The sequence below is a fragment of the Salvia hispanica genome, chromosome 2 (genome assembly GCF_029641045.1).
Source record: "Salvia hispanica isolate PSC_SH4W2 chromosome 2, Shi_PSC_v1, whole genome shotgun sequence".
NCBI classification, from domain to species: domain Eukaryota; kingdom Viridiplantae; phylum Streptophyta; class Magnoliopsida; order Lamiales; family Lamiaceae; genus Salvia; species Salvia hispanica.
Genome location: NC_142693.1, coordinates 33,988,573 through 34,007,343, shown reverse-complemented (window position 1 = coordinate 34,007,343; position 18,771 = coordinate 33,988,573). Strand labels below are relative to the sequence as shown.

The 18,771-nt window shown below is 34.0% G+C and overlaps 1 protein-coding gene across 1 annotated transcript; it reads right to left on the bottom strand.

Moving 5' to 3' along the window:
* Positions 1–11,355: 11,355 nt before the first annotated feature.
* Positions 11,356–17,437, bottom strand: LOC125221807 (alpha/beta-Hydrolases superfamily protein). The gene is made up of 7 exons (XM_048124071.2): positions 16,553–17,437; positions 14,382–14,420; positions 14,195–14,265; positions 12,596–12,660; positions 12,407–12,496; positions 12,220–12,312; positions 11,356–12,045 (listed from the first exon to the last, which is right to left on the bottom strand). Exons 1-7 carry the CDS (start codon positions 17,182–17,184, stop codon positions 11,644–11,646), a joined length of 1,392 nt encoding a protein of 463 aa, XP_047980028.2. The 5' UTR covers positions 17,185–17,437; the 3' UTR covers positions 11,356–11,643.
* Between the last annotated feature and the right edge of the window lie 1,334 nt (positions 17,438–18,771).

Here is an 18,771-nt window from a genome sequence, read left to right as displayed (position 1 = left end):
CAACGGGAGATTTAATTTAATTTATTTAATTGGATGATTATGTTTCAATTCAACATTTTAATTGATAATATTAAGATGTGACGTCATAACAATTGAGGGTTTATACTGATTAAGATATAATTGAACGATATTAATTTCAAATAATAATGTATACTACTCATTTTTTATTAAATTGAATTGTTGAATATATTAAACTGATTATAAACTATATATGAGTCTTTGTCATAACTTAGCTTTATAAATTATCTAGGATTTTAAAATTTATTTAATGGATTTCAATTAAGTAATTTCCATTTTTCAAATTTATGTTTCCAGGATAAGATATTTTCTATGTATACTTTTAGTCTTGAAACATTGTCCCCTCTAAAAAATGAATTACCTTTTTTATAAATGCATTGTATACTAATATAATATTTACATATATTTTGTTATAATTATGTAAATACTAATTATTAATAGTTGACTTATTTTATGGAGTATAAAGGAGAACAAAAATAATTAGTAACAATTGAATTCTAATATCATTAGATATTTATATTATTACTTTAAAATTAATTTTACTCAAAATTTAAATAACAATACTAAAATAATAAAAAAATATAAAAAGTGATACGAAATCAACTTAAAAGAATTGAAAAGAGGGTTAAATTTCTCTTTGTTATGTATTGGAGTGTTAATGTTAACGGATAATATAGTCCAAAATAAATTGCTTCTTTCTAGATGAAATAAATTAAAGTGAATCAGCAATAAATGTACAATTTTTTATTAATATTTTAAGTTTATGGCTGGCCATAATGTGGCCATTTAGCACTACTCTTTTTTTTATTGGTACAGTAATTTTTGCAAGATTTGTCATTTCATTAGAATAGTCATTTCTTGTCTTTCAAATTTTGTTCTCCGATAAAATTATCCTACTACTATTTTAAGATTCCAAGGGAAATGGTAAATGAAGAGGTAAAGAGAAATAACTATCATATTTACCTTTTCTTTTTAAAATTTCTTGCTCCAAAGGAAAGTGTATTTGAGGAGGTAATATACCTTCTTTCATTTTGAGAAGGTATCTTTATCTCTTGATAGAAAAGGTAAAAAATTAGTTATTTTGTTTGCCTTTTTATTTTACCTTCTCTCTTTGGAGTCCATTACTTTTTAAAAAGGTATAATTACCTTTTTATGAAGTTAAACAAGAAATATACCTTTTTGAGAAGATAAATAAAAAATATACCTTCTCAATATACATTTCTCCAAGCCCTTGGAGATGCTCTTATAAATATTGATTTATTGTATTCTAAATATTGATATTGCTTCCATTCATTTACTTTGGTATTTACCTTCCGAGCAGAAAAAACTCACCCAATTTGTCATTCATTTACTACATTTATATATATATATATATATATATATATATATATAGGGTTTTGATCTATGAAGACCAGATTTTAATACAGAAACACAGAACACGGTCATACGTAAGGCATTTTTAGGTCATAGTTAGTTTATTTTTAGGTCATGCTAACAAAGCATGACCTAAAATGATCTTAACATGACATAAATCCAAATATTATAATATGACCTAAAACTACTTAATTATGACCTTCAGTGTTTTAGGTTAATTATTGACCATTAGATCATCTAATCCTAGGGCCAAGATTTGGGCTGCAGGGCTAGTATTAACACATGTAATTTTTGAATTTGAAAGAGAAATCACTTCACTCTATCACAGATTTACTTCACTATAAGAAGGCGGGGGTATAATGGACATTTCACAAATAAAAATAGGGTTAACATTTGAATTAATTTCTCATTTGCAGAATTCATCTCCCGCCATCACTCCTCTTCCCGTCTTCTCTTCCATTCTCGAAATTTTGTCGCTGCAATCGCTGCCGTGTTCCCGTCGCTGCAATCTGTCGTCAAACAGGTGGATTAAAATCAGAATTTTTTTTCAAAATGTGAGTTTTTTAACTGGTTTCTTCAACTGATTTATATTTCTCATTCCGATTTCAATCCATTTCTTTAATACAGTAAAACTCTGATTAACAAGCATTCACTGATATTTTTGAGTTTCGAAGCTTTTCGTTAAATTAAACGACTATTGTTTCATTGATTCTATTTCTCCTTTTTTTTTCCCTCTGGTTTTTCTGTCTGCGTCAATCGAACTGCATCTTCTGATTCTTAAGTTGAATTATTTATCGGCAAATCGGATGAGGAATCATTGAATCTAGGGTTTCTGATCGGAACATGCTTAGAGTGAAGTATTCTAATGTTAGAGTGAAGTGTTTGTCATCCATGCTTATAGTGTTTTGTTTTTCCATTTCAGTGAAGTAAAACATGATTAAAGTGAAGTATTCTAGTGTTAGAGTGAAGTGTTTGTGATTCATGCTTATAGTGTTTTGTTTTTCCATTTCAGTGAAGTAAAACTTGCTTAGAGTGAAATATTCTAGTGTTAGAGTGAAATGTTTGTCATCCATGCTTTTTTTTTCCATTTCAGTGACGTAAAACATGATTAAAGTGAAGTATTCTAGTGTTAGAGTGAAGTGTTTGTGATCCATGCTTATAGTGCTTTGTTTTTCCATTTCAGTGAAGTAAAACTTGCTTAGAGTGAGGTATTCTAGTGTTAGCGTGAAATGTTTGTCATCCATGCTTATAGTGTTTTTTTTTCCATTTCAGTGAAGTAAAACATGATTAAAATGAAGTATTATAGTGTTAGAGTGAAGTGTTTGTGATCCATGCTTGTAGTGCTTTGTTTTTCCATTTCAGTGAAGTAAAACTTGCTTAGAGTGAAGTATTCTAGTGTTAGAGTGAAGTGTTTGTGATCCATGCTTAAAGTGCTTTGTTTTTCCATTTCAGTGAAGTAAAACTTGCTTAGAGTGAAGTATTTCATGGTTAGAGTGAAGTGTTTGTGATCCTTGCTTATAGTGAACTATTTTTTCATCTCAATGAAGTAAAACGTGCATAGAGTGAAGTATTTCATGCTTAGAGTGAAGTGTTTATGATCTTTGCTTATAGTGGACTATTTTTTCATCTCAATGAAGTAAAACGTGCATAGAGTGAAGTATTCCATGGTTAGAGTGAAGTGTTTGTGATCCTTGCTTAAAGTGCACTATTTTTTCATCTCAGTGAAGTAAAACGTGCATAGAGTGAAGTATTCCATGATTATAGTGTATAAAGCTTAAAGTGAACTAATAAATGTTAAGAGTGAAGTGTTTTACCTTTGCCGTGATTCAGTTTATGTTTAGAGTGAAGTATACGATGTATGTCTTACAGTGTTTTGTGTTTTCTTATTTCAGTGAAGTGAATAGACCTTAGAGTGAAGTATATGATGATTGTTACTATGGTGAGCGGGAACAAGATTGGAAATGTATTGCCTAAAAGAAGCAGCAAGGAAATATCCAAAGGCTAAGAGCAAAGAATTGCAGCGCATTAATGTTGTTGGAAACAAACCATGAGTCATTGAATATCTTGACAACAACATCAAAACATTATCGAGAATGTAGCAACAACATGGAGATAGATGTGGAAAAATGATTGTAAACTTCAAGCGTTCATGACCATTTGTATGAAACTGATATAGTTCATAATATGTGTCATTTAGTTCAATATAAAGCTCATCATTTTCAATTAAATTCAATATTATGTTAGACTATATACTTCCTGTAGAACATATTTGCATCACTATAAAACATATTTACTTCACTGTAATTCACTGTAAAATTATTATACTTCACTATAAGCATATAATAGTTCATTATATGCACAATATACTTCACTGTAGTTAAAAAAATAGTAAACTATAAGGCATGTTCAATTTACTTCACTTTATGCTCAATATACTTCACTATATGCACAATATACTTCACTTTATGTCCAATCTATTTAGTTCACGTATGAATACTTGTTAATTATTTAACAAACTATAGTTCACAACTTAAATTGTAATCTGATAAGTTTTGGTACGAAGTGAACAACTATAGTAGTGAACTAAAACAAGTACGCAGTGAACTATACATATGTAAGAAGTTAACAAAAAACAAGTTTGCAACAAAATAAAACTCACGTACATAACATGTACCCATTGAACTAAAAACCAGTAAAAAGTGAATTAAAAATAAGCTGACAATGAAATAAAACTCACGTTTAGTGGACTAAAATATGTACACAGTGAACTAAAAATAAGTAAGAAGTGAACTAAAAATATGATGTTTAATATTTCAGCGAAGAATATAATTTACAGTGTACAATTTTTTCATTTCAGTGAAGTATATTGAGCATATAGTGATGTATATTGTGTTTATAGTGAAGTATATTCTGCATCCCTTATAATGTACCCTTTTTCATTTCAGTGAAGTATATTTTTTATATAGTGATGTATATTATGATTATAGTGAAGTATATTTTGCATGCCTTATAATGTACCGTTTTTTTCATTTCAGTGAAGTATATTGTTCATATAGTGAAGTATATTCTCATAGAGTGAAGTATATTCCTAAACCTTGAACAATGCACCCAAACTTTTATCTCTCTCTCTCACAACAACAACGCCTCTTTTCTCTTTCGCCTGGTCGCGGAGGACCACCGCCGTCACCGGCGTGTGGCGATGCGGGCGTCTCCCTCCTCTTTCCCCCGACTGCCCTCTCTCTCACTCTATCACTATTTCTCTCTCGACCTCAACGCAGGCCTAGTCGACACCGCCACCGTCGTCGGTGAGCGGCAGCGCACGGTGTTGGTCTCCTGCCTCATTGCGAATCAGAGACGAAGCTTGGCTGTGGCATTTGAGCCAGCCGCCGGTACGCCATCCTGTCCTTCTTGCTTCGGCCATTGGATGATGCCCGCCGTCAGTCCTGACTCCAGACGTCGCGATTCGACCGGGAAGTGACGTCGCGATCAAACGTGAACGAATTTGGACAGGAAGCTGAATTTGGTTTAGAAATCACGCAACACAATTCACGTTAATTTTGCGAACAAATTTGGTGAAGATTGGAAGAAATCGGCGCTTGAATTCTGGAGGAATCTATGCTTGAATTTTGGAAGAAATTGCACTTTGAATTTGGGAGAAATCGTTGCTTGAGTTTGAGATGTTGACATTCAATTTCCAAAAATGCCCTTGGGCTATTATTTTTAACAAAAATCTGAAAATTTGTTTAACCTTTAAGATTAAATTGGAGTAACAAGATGTGTGGCTGAGATTTATTCTCTAGTTATACACTTAAATTAGTTAGACCTTGATCACTCCTCAGTTGTGATCAATGTCGAACCAATTTTAAAGAACGAACTAGAGACTAAATCTGGGCCATTAGATCTAGTTTTTTTGATGAGATGTGCTGCTGTGAAATTTTTTTCTGCTTCATTACTAGCCCATTTTACTTCATTGTATAGATTTATTACTTCATTCTGTACGTAATACCTTGAAACTACAACATGTTTTTACTTGCTTCCAGTAGGTTTATATGCTTCATTCAAATTCATTGACGTGGGTTTTTGCTTGATTAACATTTAAATATGCAATTTATTCAAGTAAGTTTATTACTTCATTCAGAAACGTTATTACTTCATTGGATAAGATTTTTACTTCATTCCAGTAGGACTTCAAATGCTTCTACACATACTTCATTCCAATAATTTATTATATTATTCCATGTGTTTATTAAACCATATTAGCGCCATGGCGGTGGTGATAGATATTGTAGAGAGAAAGAACGGCACGCGACGGCGAAACCACATTTACGTACTGGAATGAAGTAAAAACCTACTGGAATGAAGTAAAAACCTACTAGAATGAAGTAAAAACCTACTAGAATGAAGTAATATATTCTGGACGAAGTTAAATCTTCGTAACATGTTAGTATGACTTATTTACCTTCGGATGAATAAAAATAGACTGGTGATGAAGGAGAAAATAATTTATAAATTTGTGAATCTCATCCATAAAAAACTAGATCTAAAAGCCCTAATTTGGTAGGGTTCGATGGTTCGGTCTTTAAGAGTGGGTTTGTGGATAATGAGACTATATATATATATATATAGGGGTGCATTATAATGATAACCCCAATTTGTGTGATAACCCTATAACTAAATCTCCACCACACATTTTTAAAATATGTGGTCTAGATTTAATCTAACAAAACTATCATTTTATCAAATAAAACTATCATTTTCGGATATATTAAGGGCAAAATTGTCATTTCGTTTTAAAATTTGGTGGGAAAGAAGGAAACTTGACTCAAACGTTCCATTCGATTTCTCACACACTCAAACCCTGCATCAATTTCTCTCACAATCAAACCCTCTGAATCGCGTTTCAAAGCCTTCGAATCGAAGGAAAAATCATCCGATTCTGGAAAATGTCGAAGGAAAACGATCAAGCATCATCGAAGAAAGGTTGGATGAAGTTTATTACTTATTTCACTTTTGATTTTGCTCGATTTATCATTTTGCTGGAGATTTTCTCGATTTTTTTAGATTCTGTAGTTTTTTAGTGTAGATATTTCTTATATTTATACAATATCATTCATGCATAATAATATTGAGAACAATCTATATATTTAGATTTACATTTTGTTGTGTGTGCTGCTGGTGTGTGTTTTTCTGCGTTTGTGTGTGTGTTTTGCTTTGTTTATGTGTGTTTTGCTGTGTGTGTGTGTTGTTATGTGTTTGGATGATCTGTTTAAATGTAGAAATTGTGCTTTTGCTTGATAAAATGATACTTTGGGTGCATAAAATAATAGTTTCTGAAAATGATAAAATGATACTTTGTGAATAGTGTTTTGTTCTACTTAAGTGACAAGTTATGCCCTCTCTGCTTTTTTGAACTCATTGAAATTTAGAAAATGATAGTTTCAGAAGATAAAATGATAATTGCCCTTGATAAAATGATAGTTTCAGAAGATAAAATGATAGTTTCATGGGATAAAATGATAGTTTCAGATTATAAAATGATAGTTGATAAAATGATAATTGCCCTTGATAAAATGATAGTTTCAGAAGATAAAATGATAGTTTCAGATTATAAAATGATAGTTTCATGGGATAATATGATACTTTATGTTTGTGTGTGTGTGTCCTGAGGCTACTGCTGCTGTGTTTGTGTGTGTTGTTGTGTGTGTCTCTGTGTTTTTGTGTGTGTGTGTGTTGCTTTGTGTTTGGATGATCTGTTTAAATGTAGAAATTGTGCTTTTGCTTGATAAAATGATACTTTGGGTGCATAAAATGATAGTTTCTGAAAATGATAAAATGATAATTTGTGAATACTTTGACTTTATATAATTACATAAACTGTTTAACACACTGAAATCTTTTGTTTATTAGGTAAGAACATTCGTGATGTTGAATTCTTCTTTCAAGATTTTTCTGCTTCCTGAATATTTTGGTGCTTATTGCTTCCGCAGCCTTCGAAGAGTCCTGTGGCTCAAACGAGAAAGAAGTCCGCCACAAAGCGGAAGAAAACAGAAGCTGTTGTCGCTGACAGTGAACAGCCAGCGCCTGCTGTTAATGGCGCCCAGGAAGATGCCGCCCAACAGGCATGAAGTGCGTAGATGGTGAAGCCAAGCGCGAGCATGATAGGATCTCTAACTGAAACTCAGCGCTTGTTTTAATTACCATACTTCAGCATAGATTCTATTGGTAGACATTTACTTATGTAGGCTTTAAACATTATTTTGCCATTGTTTGTGGTTCAATTTGAACTAGATTAGACTTTTCATTTGTAGGTCTGTGCAATGTGAAGAGAACTCTTCTATATTGTTCAATTGAAATTATTTTGGAAGCCCTCTTCAAAGATAGTTTGTCATAGAAGTTTCCTTGTAGATGTAAACCGTTGTAGAAACTCTGTTCCAAGGTTGCTCATTTTATCAGCCAAAAAGTATCATGTTATCAGCCAAAAGTATCATTTTATTAGTAAGAAGTATCATTTTATCAACTACTATGACTATCATTTTATCAGCCAAAAGTATCATTTTATCACCTATGACTATCATTTTATCAGCCAAAAGTATCATTTTATCAGCTATGACTATCATTTTATCAGCCAAAACTATCATTTTATCACCTAGGACTATCATTTTATCAGCTATGACACGTCTGAAAAGTATCATTTTATCAGCTATGACTATCATTTTATCAGCCCAAAGTATCATTTTATCATAGTATCATTTTATCATAGTATCATTTTATCCGACAAAACTATCATGTTATGCAGTAAACCTAATATTTATAAGCCAAAAGTATCATTTTAACACATAATCGACAATACATAATATAATCAAATAAGAATTTCAGTACATCAGAAACATAAACCAATCGACAACTAATATTAATCTAAAATCAAATTCAATACATGAATATGAACACAATCAATAATGATTGTTACCTTCGTTATTTGCTACAGATTCCATCGAAGCAAATTTTCACAGCAATTGAAGAGGTAATCAATGAAAATAAGAACGCAAAATTCAAAACATCTTCCCGATCACAATTATGCGAGAAATATGGAAACAAAATCTGGAGACTACGGAATAATGAACAAATCGAAGAAAATCTGGAGATGTTGAAATAAAATAGGCGAGAAATATGGAAGATGAAGATGAGAGAATCGATCTGTTAATTGTGAAGATGAAGATGAAGATGAAGGTGAGAGAATTGAGTTCAAACAGAATGAAAGCGTGAATCGCGCGTTTAGAGTAAAATTCAGAAATTAAATGAGGAAATTACATTTTATCCCTCTGCGCCTTTTTTATAAAGTAAATCTAAGTTTGAATCTCAACCACAAGATTATCAAATATGTATGGTCCAGATTTGATTATAGAGTTATTATATGATTTGGGGGCTATGATGATCACATCATATATCTTCGTTCCATTTTATTTCTTCGTACCAAGCGTGTACTTACTTTTCCTCCTTAGATAATTATGAGCTTTTACTTTTGATAAATATCATCTTTGACTATCTGATATCTCTTTTCTTAGAAGTTTGTCGGATTTGAATTATATTATTACAATGCATATTTTATGCCTCCACTTTCCATTTAAAAATGATTATATATTTTTTTAATGTGATTGTGCTTATTAAAGTAATGAACAACCAATCACCAATCGACAATCTGGCAACTATTCAGCAAATCAGATTACTCTGTTTGATTTCATGCAGTATAGACCATTATTGTCATTTTATGTAATTCTTGCAATCTGATTGGCTGGCCGGTAACCATAAAAGTGCAGATATATTAATATTATTACTTAAGACATAATGATGGTGGTGGGATTAATTTAATTTTTGACGTTAAAATTTGCATTAAAATTCAAATCAAGCCAATCACCATCACCACTAGTGAAACAGTTGATGTATTGTCTTACTAAAACTAATTTTGCTATTGGCTAAGAAAATATTTTCTTTATGTGGATAGTCCAATCATCACAGAGATCAGAAAGTTTGGAGAAAGTTAATGAATTTTTAAAATTAAAAAACGAAAGTAAGACAAAAAAAGGCGATTTGATAGGATGGATTATGGAGAGGGGACCATGTTTAAAATACTCATAAAGTTGATTATAACGACATATGTTAAGTCAATATATATTAAGTAATTAAAAGGTTTAAATCATGGAATATGATATATGTATATGTTCTTTTCAGTGCATGAAACATTCTAATAGTTTCATTAAGCCAATGGGGGTACAAGCTATCAAGTATCAACTTTGGGATTTCCAAAAAGTTCAATATTTTCTTGATATTTTTTACCTTAGATATAAGAAAGTATTGGGTCAATTTCTATGCATTTCAACCAATCAATTTTCATAATTTAGCCAACCTCCAATATATATATAACTAGTGGAGTAGTATAAGATAAGTTTAATCCGTCAAAGAAGAAGAAGGAATGAAGGATAATTTAAGGGCATACGAAGATATTTATTAAAAAAAAATAAAAAATTTGAATAAACCTATACATATCCTTATGCAGACATCAATTTCACATTGACCATGCAAATATCTAGCGTCTTAAAAATATATACGTAAAAAGAAAGGAAATATCCCACTCATGCATAGTCATGATATACAATATACTAGTATGTATTTCTAATTAAACAAATTTCAATTTTCTATATTCATATATTGCACTTAGTTGATCAAACGTTTCTCTTCAATCAAAAAGTCGAAAGCTCAAATTTTCTCAGATGCGTATGAGTTGTAAATTAGAATGTTAATAATTCGCTTACTAACAATTACTACAAGCTATGTCAACATGTGTGACCTAACAATATTATATTAGTACTCGCTTTGATTGTAAATTTATCATCAGATCAAGGATAAGAGAATTCTCCCCTTAAAGTTTTGTTTCATAATCCCTTTCTTTTACAAAAAAATTTATAATATACATAATTTTTTCTTTGGTACTCCAGTAAATTCATGGGCGGACCCAAAGTGTAAGGGGGAGGGGCTTAAGCCCTCAATGAAACATTTTTAAAACTTTTTTTCATTATTTTTTTAAAAATTTAATCAAGTTTAGTGTAAAAGTCCCTACAAATTATCTAAATTACTCAACATATACATCAAAGTAAAATTTAGAAATCTCAGCCTCCATGGATGATTATTTTTGCGTCCGCCCCTGCCAGTAATTGATAGTATTATCAACAAATAGAACACACATTAAAATAACATGTCACATTATATTTATTTTAATAAGCATTAACATAATCACTACACAAATCCAACACTTAGAAGAACAGGTGCAAGCCAAGGCCTTCACGTCATTGCTTACCTAATCGGCTAATCATCAATAATCTTTTTGAGTTAAAAAAAAGTAAAAATAAAAATAAAACACAATATGAAATGTATGTTTTATAAAACACAATATGAAATGTCAAGTGGTTATAATTTATAAAATATGTGGTTGGGATGACACTGTGAGGACCATTTAATGGTTCAGATAATATTAATAATGTAGCCGAATTCTCAAGTATTTATAAACAAAATATTATTACTATGATCAAGATCATATATATTGTAGTAACGTGGCATTGCATAATTTGTTACAAATACAAAGTCATTGTGTGCGTTCCATCGATGAGTGTAGTGTAGTGATAGAACTCAAATTTAAATTTTGTTTTTTAAGGTTTCTACTATAATAGCAGTAGTATTAGATATCTTTTGACATAGCCAATTAACATATCCATATCTACCGTTGTTAGTATATTAATCCAAATAGCCATTTCCTTTTACATATTAAGATAAGTTTTTTATAGAATTTGGGCTGTGCCTACTACATTTTTTTAGAATACAAAAAACATTTCTTATTCAGAACCTTTATTCTAAAATCACATGCACAAACTTGAAGTACTTGGCTTCTTGCAAGGCATTCATGGGCTCTGCAAATTCAGCTAACAAAATAAAAAATTTGTAATTTAAAACCAAATCAATCTTGATGAATGAGCATCATCGATTACTCTATACCTTTCTAATACAAGATAAATTCAGTTTACATTCCCTGGGATTCCTACCCAGGAAAAAATAGGAGCAAAGATTGCTCTGCTCCTCTACACATAATTTAACAAGGCTTTATATATGGAGGAGGGATGTTATTCATCAAGACCGGTGTTTCATCGCCTTCTCGACTCCCAAGTGCCTCTTTGCATATCGATGCCCACTTCTCCATCCCTACTCTTACACTCTGCTGTTTAGCCATGAAACTATGTTCTCCATGATCTCTTCCTTCTCTCGTTCGAAAAGTAGATCATGCAGGAGACCTTCATAGAGCACAATATTTTTGTCGCTCGATGAAGCTTCCTTGTACAGCTTCATGGTTGCTTCAGGATCAGTTACTGAATCATCACTGCCGTGGAGGACAAGAAATGGCACTGTCAACCTGCTTAGGTTCTGCTGCAAGTACGCCGTTATCCTGAGAATTTCGTAGCCCGTTCTTACTCTAATGGATCCAGTGAATACTAGTGGATCGGAATACTTTGCCACTAATGCTTCTGGATCTCTTGAGACTGCGATGCCCCTCTTGTTTGCTGCACTTAATTGGAACCGAGGAAACAAGTAGGAAAACACAGGAGCAAGCACCTGAAACCATGGAGGAACAATGCTTCATGCTAAAGCTACATATAAAGTTTTCCAGAAATATATGTGAAGGAACATGTGATCACATTTATCCAAATAGGTCTATTAGGAATTTTAGGTTTGATAATTTGTTGTTTTTGAACGATCGATGAGTAAATGTCAAAGAGTTGAACTTACAGCAAAAATTGGATGGGATGGCTGAACTCCTATGGCAGGCGAAGTCAATACAATGCCTGCTACGCGCTGTTTCACTTTTGGATCAAGTAATGCCTGCATGCGTAGTAAATTCGTCAGGTGTAATATTAACAGACTCATAACCACGACAGTATAAAATATAAATATCAATATCATATCCATATACTACCTTCAAGATTATAGCTCCACCAGTTGAATGTCCAAAGCAGAAGCATGAAAGTCCTGGATTATCAGTTAAAACCTTGCTGAGGAACGATTTCTGTTGACCGTAGAAGATGGGGAAAATCAGCAAAATCTATGAAGTGATCTACGTATTTGCAAAACCAAGTAGATATTTGTACACAAGTGAATATCATACCATATCACTAACTGCATCATCCAGAGAATGAACATAGGCGTGCAATCCATCACTGCCACCATGTCCTGCAATGAGGTTACGGATTGAGCTAATGAGGCATAGATCTATCTCGTATACAGAACTTGTATTATAAAGCAAGCAAAATGAGCACACCCACAAAATTTGCTGCAATCTATGCACATACAAGTGTCTCACTCATTAGTCACTGAATTGTTGTTCATTAAACGAAAGAACAGAGGTAACCTTAACACATTTACGCCAACGAATCACAGCAAAAACCAAACAACACATAAGACCAAAGTCTAAGGCTGTGGACTGAGTTACCATGAAGGTGGGTTTTGGGTCATGGTAATTTTATTCATCAACAAAGACTGGCCTATTTCTTCCAGTAAATTGCAATTCCCGGACTTGGACAAATTCACTTAATAGGGGCAGTTGTTACATTGCTACATGCATTGGCCAGTGCGGTAATAAGTACTAATAACTATGTATGTTTAAGCAGATATTCATTTCGCTTTTCCTTTTCTTGTAAAGTATTCCTTGTCCAAATGTCAGAAGCACGACTTCTTCCACCAATTGTTACATTTAAGGTAGATGTAAAGACTCAAATAACAAGCTTACTCATGAAGGAGCCTTTGCATGTTACTTTTAGGCACCAATTGCATCCACATTGAAAATTATTCATACCCTGCATCATCCAAATATATGTGCATGGTTGAATTCTATTACATCTAGATTCTAGACTATAAAACAGTAAAACAAACAGGGCTTTCACTGTGATCATCCAGTAGTTGAAGAAGGCAAAGAATACTTGTTGGAAAGGATTGTGAAAATTGGGAAATTCAGGAAAAAGATTAATCTTCACCTAGTGTTGAAATGATCGCAAGTACCATCATAGAAAATATGATGAATATTTTAATTTTAAAACAGCAAGGATGATAATTGTGTTCATGATCGTCATTGCGCTCTCTCTCTCTCACACGCACACAAAAAAAACACCCCAACACAAACATATACATATTCTCCAAGTTAATGCACAAAGATCCATAAATTGTGCAGTACTTGACCAGGAAATACCCAATTTTACCAGGTCCTCAATGGCTACAAAAGTTACAGAAAAGGTCTCCCTTCCCCTACTCGACAAGTTTTACTTTCTTACATTGGGAAGAAAGTGCCCAGAGTGAACATTTTACATTGAAAATAGAGTTCGAGGAGATTGGCTGAACGATTTGAGTAAAAGGGGCACATGCAAGATGCATCCTCTGTCATACCAAAAATGGTGTTTCTTGTTGCACCACATTTGAGACAGCTCTCAAGAAATATCAATTTTACTAGCACAGTTAGATACCAGATCATATTAAAGGTAGTACGACATCTACCTCTGCTGTTATGTAGTTCTCGCGCCTTTGTTGGATAGCCAAAAAATAATGAGCATGAAGTAGAAACACATGGTGCGGAAAGTAAGAAATATAGAAAATAGTAATCATTACTCTGCTCTTCCTTCTCATAATCCAAATTAGAATAGAATTCTTTTTCAGTACTACTCACAATGAAATTATTTCTGCATAATATCAAATCAATTCAGTAATTTCAACTCACCAATCCAGTCCATTCCATAAACTTTGAAACCATTTGCATTCAGTTTCTTGGCGAAAGCATCATATCTTCCACTGTTTGAAAACAAATACAAACATTTAACACATATAAGGAAGATGAAAAACGACAAATCAAAATGAAATAATATTGCATCAGACCCATTACTATGATTCTAGAGCAACGCTCAGACCTGTGTTCATTTAGACCATGCAAGAGAACAACCAGTCCCCTGCACATCAGAAAACAAAATAGACTTGAAATATTCTGGATACCAAGAAAAATGTTAGGGATACAAATTCAAGATAATGTGTGTGACAGATGGAACCACAATTGAAGGCAGAAAGGTATTGAACCAACAAGGTGCAAGTTTTATCACAAGTTATTATTAGAAATGTGAATAGAATTGTGCACCATTACATGCAATTACCCCTTGAATTCATTTAGTAGTCATGGCGTGAATCATATATCCCTGGCTATCCTTAACATGCTCCAGTTAATAGAGCACTGAATTGTGGTGCTTATTCGATTCGTTTTCCTCAAACTTTCAGTTTTTTACTAAATAGAGGAATAAGATATGTAATTTGAATACTCTATTAGTGCAAACTTGCACTAGGATGCTAATTACATTGGGAACTCACTCTATTGTGCAGACTTGCACTAGGATGCTAATTACATTGGGAACTCGAGTTATCTACAACACAAAAGTTACTTTTCCTAAAGCTGTTAAAACTACAAGATCTTCACAATTAAGTAGATATGAGAACCAATTAATTCAAAAATGCATGACATGTACAATGATGTAAGACTGGAATCTAACTTCCAGTTTGATATTGAGCATCACTTTCTACCAGTCAACTAGGACCTGAGGAGTACAAATGCAATTACAGTGCAATGTATGTTGGAAATTCATTGTTAACATTTCCAAATTGTTACGTTTTATAAAAATGATAGGCTAGGACGACTTGGTCATGAAAAGAAGTGTAGAACACTAACACCATTAAAATCAGTGGAAGTGAAAACTATGTTAACAGCACGGGAGGGTTGTGACCAGCTTGTTGTTTTCCTTGACTTTTAGAAGTAGGATAATGTCAAAATGGCAATAACAATTGCTCCCAAAGTGAAATCCCAGGAATTATTCCAAAGAAATGAAATTACTTTGATGAAGAAAACAAGAAACATCATCGTAAATTACAAGATTATGCACCCTTTTTGATATGTTAAGGAATAGGTGTTTAAATGGAGTAGATACAAATATTTCAGTTTCAGTATGCTGTACAATATCTTTTGTGGAAGAAACAAGAGACAGCCTCATGAAAAGCTGTTTGAATCATGCAAACTCTAGGGATCTTGGATCATGTTGGTTAGTAGGTGTCTAAAAAGTAAAAACATGAACATCAGTTTAAGTCTGTCTGTATCAATTTATTCGGAGAATATTCTTGTTTTCAGTAATGACCTTCACGCATAGATATTTGCAATGACTTTAGCATCAACCTGTAGTGTGGACAAAATATGTGGCGGACTTAAATTTAATGCTGCAGTTACCAAAACAAAAGAAGCCTATAATGTATTCTTTCTAGCAATACTATTCAACTAAGTAAAATGGTAGCAGGGGGCAGCGCAAGAACAACACCTAGAACAGAAGATTATTTCCTTATATAAGTTGTTGGTTATTTGTAATTATTAAGTTCAATATTTTAGTTTCTTAATTAGTTAGGCCCTGGCACATGAACCCTTATATTTGAGTTGTTTAGTTTAATCAGTTCATATGCTAATTGTTTCGCCTTCGCTCTATCTAAAATGTGCATTTTGCGACATTTTATTCCTTATAAGCATCAATTTTCACTCCTCTGTTCGTTAACTTTTACTACCAACTGATATTGCCAATTCGCCATCAATGCTTTTTACAGTCAAGTAACTTTAAATTGGTAAGATTCCAAAATAGACGGTGAAGCTGAAACGGGACCATGAATTAGCTGATATTATTCTAGCAGCTTCAAATGCGGCCACACTTCAAAGAGACAAGACAAAAAGAGATATATCCAAGACTGGGAAAGAAAAAGACATTAAAATGAAGTATATCCAGTAATATTGATAATACTACCAGAAAAGAAAAGGAAACAAACAACATTTCTTTTCACACTATCTAAACGTGCCCCCATTACACTATTTTCATTGTATTGTTAAATTACATTTATTAGTATGTTTTTAATAAGGAATTAATATATTCTTAACTAAATTTGGTTAATTTTAATGATGCATAAACAGAAACACAATTAATGACGGTACGCAAGCAAAACGTAAATCAAATCATTATATAAAGTAATCCACAATTCACAGAGAATTTCAGCAATTTAATATTACCTGACTTGAACCATGATGGGCGTCCATGATTGAGTAAAAATGGTGTCACCTCTCGACGTAACAAACAACGAATAATCCCTCGCCGTATCGCCGCCTCCATTATCCTCCTCCACCCTCTTAATCGCCAGCGCCCTCCGCGCCGCCACATCCTTGTCCACAACCGCCGCCGCGCTCTTCATCGGCACCATCGCCGCCGGCACCATCGCCGCCGGCACCCTCACCACCTTACCCGTCGCAGCCACCGCCTTTTCCTCCCTCCCGCCGCCTTTCTCCGGAGACTCCGGCGCCGCCCCCACCACGGCGCAGCGCTTCCTCCCGCGGAACGGCAGGAGGAGGATCAGGAAAAACGCGCTGATCAGCCGCAACACGCTCCTCAGCGCGCGCAGAGACAGCAGCGCATTGATTCTCCCGCTCGCGCCTGAGGTCAGCATTACGGTGGCTCCGTCGGTTACTGTCGTCACCATCCCGGTTTCAACCACAATCGCCTCCGGCCGTTTGAGGTAACAGTTTTTCGCGATTAATGGAGCTTTGTTGAATTCTAATCTCGGATTTAAAATTGCGCTGGTACTTGATCGGGAAACACGATCATTCGGAATTGAAATTCTAGGTTTCGGAAATGCTGAGCAAATCATATACTACCAGAAAATTGGGGGAGAAATTGTCGCGATTTTAACGAACAACAAAAACTGGCAGCGAATTTTTAGATTCTACTGTAGCGGACGTGAAAACAACGGATTAAAAAACATAAACAAAAACACAAAACACAAAAACCACCGCTTTACGAATTCCTCCTGTGATAAAATGCAGAGGAAAAAAATTGAGATTGATTCGGATATGAATGGAGAGGAGAAATCAAATTTTGATTTCTGTTTTTGGGGCCGAAAAAAATTGGGAAGCGGAATAAATAGGTGGGAGAACAATGTGGGTCAGCATACCGGGCGATGGCCCACGGTCTGCCACGTGTTCGAATTACGCGGCGGTCGGTATTTATTTTTTATTTATTTTTATGGGAAAAAGGAGGGATGATGGATTTTTGGAGGACACGTGGCGGTGGTGTAGTGGATTTGTGGGGGTTGAGGAGATGGTGCGTCATACCATCTCGTGGTGAGGGTTGAGTGGGCATGATTGGAAATTTGGGTGATATGTAGGGGTATTATTGTCTGATTATGTGTATATACATTTCTGTGGAACTATCTCGACATATTGAAAAAATAGAATAGTGATTATCAACTTAACTAACTCGCATTAATAATTTAGAGGTGGCCAAACCCAACCGGCGGGTCAGAGCCGAATTAAAACCGACGACGGTTCCGGTTCGAAATCCGGTTTCACGGTTATAACGGGCCGGTTACGGGTCAAAAAATACGCAATCGGAATTGGCGGTTAACCGCCGGTTAATCGGGAATATGTAGCCGTCGCCGGTAAGTTCCTAGGGTTGCAGGCGTATGGCTAAAAAAGGTCGGAAAACCGCCGGTTTGTGTTGGAAAACGGGCGGTTTCTGACACAAAACCACCGGTTCCCGACGGTTCAGGGCTAGGGTTCAGGCGTAGGCGTAGGATTGCAGCGTAGGGTCTGAAAAGGTGTCGGAAACCGCCGGTTTTCTGACACAAACCGGCGGTTCGGTCAGAAAACCGACAGTTTTCGACCATTTTCAAATTTTGAAAATCAATTTTTTTTTAATATCAGATTTTCCCCCCATTTTTCATCTATAAATATCCCCTTCTTCATCACTTCTACTCACATAACTATAAGATTTAAATAAACAAATAAATAAAAGAACCGAAACCGAACAGGACCTCCGGTTCCGGATAACCAGTATCCAGGCCGGTTACGGTTCCAGCATTCGACGAACCGGAACTGGCGGTCTTTGAACTGTGGCCACGTCTAATTAATATTATGAAATGCAAATAAAGTACTCCCATTGTCTCTCAGTAATAAAGTAAAGTATGAAAAAAGAGAAATATTGTTTAGTACTCCGTATATTTTTTAATCATTGACGACCTAAAATGATGTATATAAATATTAGTATTTCATGAATAAATAGAATACTGGTATGATTTTTGAAAAATGTGATGCTATTATTTAGGAGGGATGTGAAAAATAATTTTAATTATTTTATAAGGGTATTTTTATAAAAATACATTTTTGATGTTAATGTTCGACGATTTAACCTTTTTTTTTTCTTCTCACAGTAGTCTAATAATAATTTGGTTGACTAC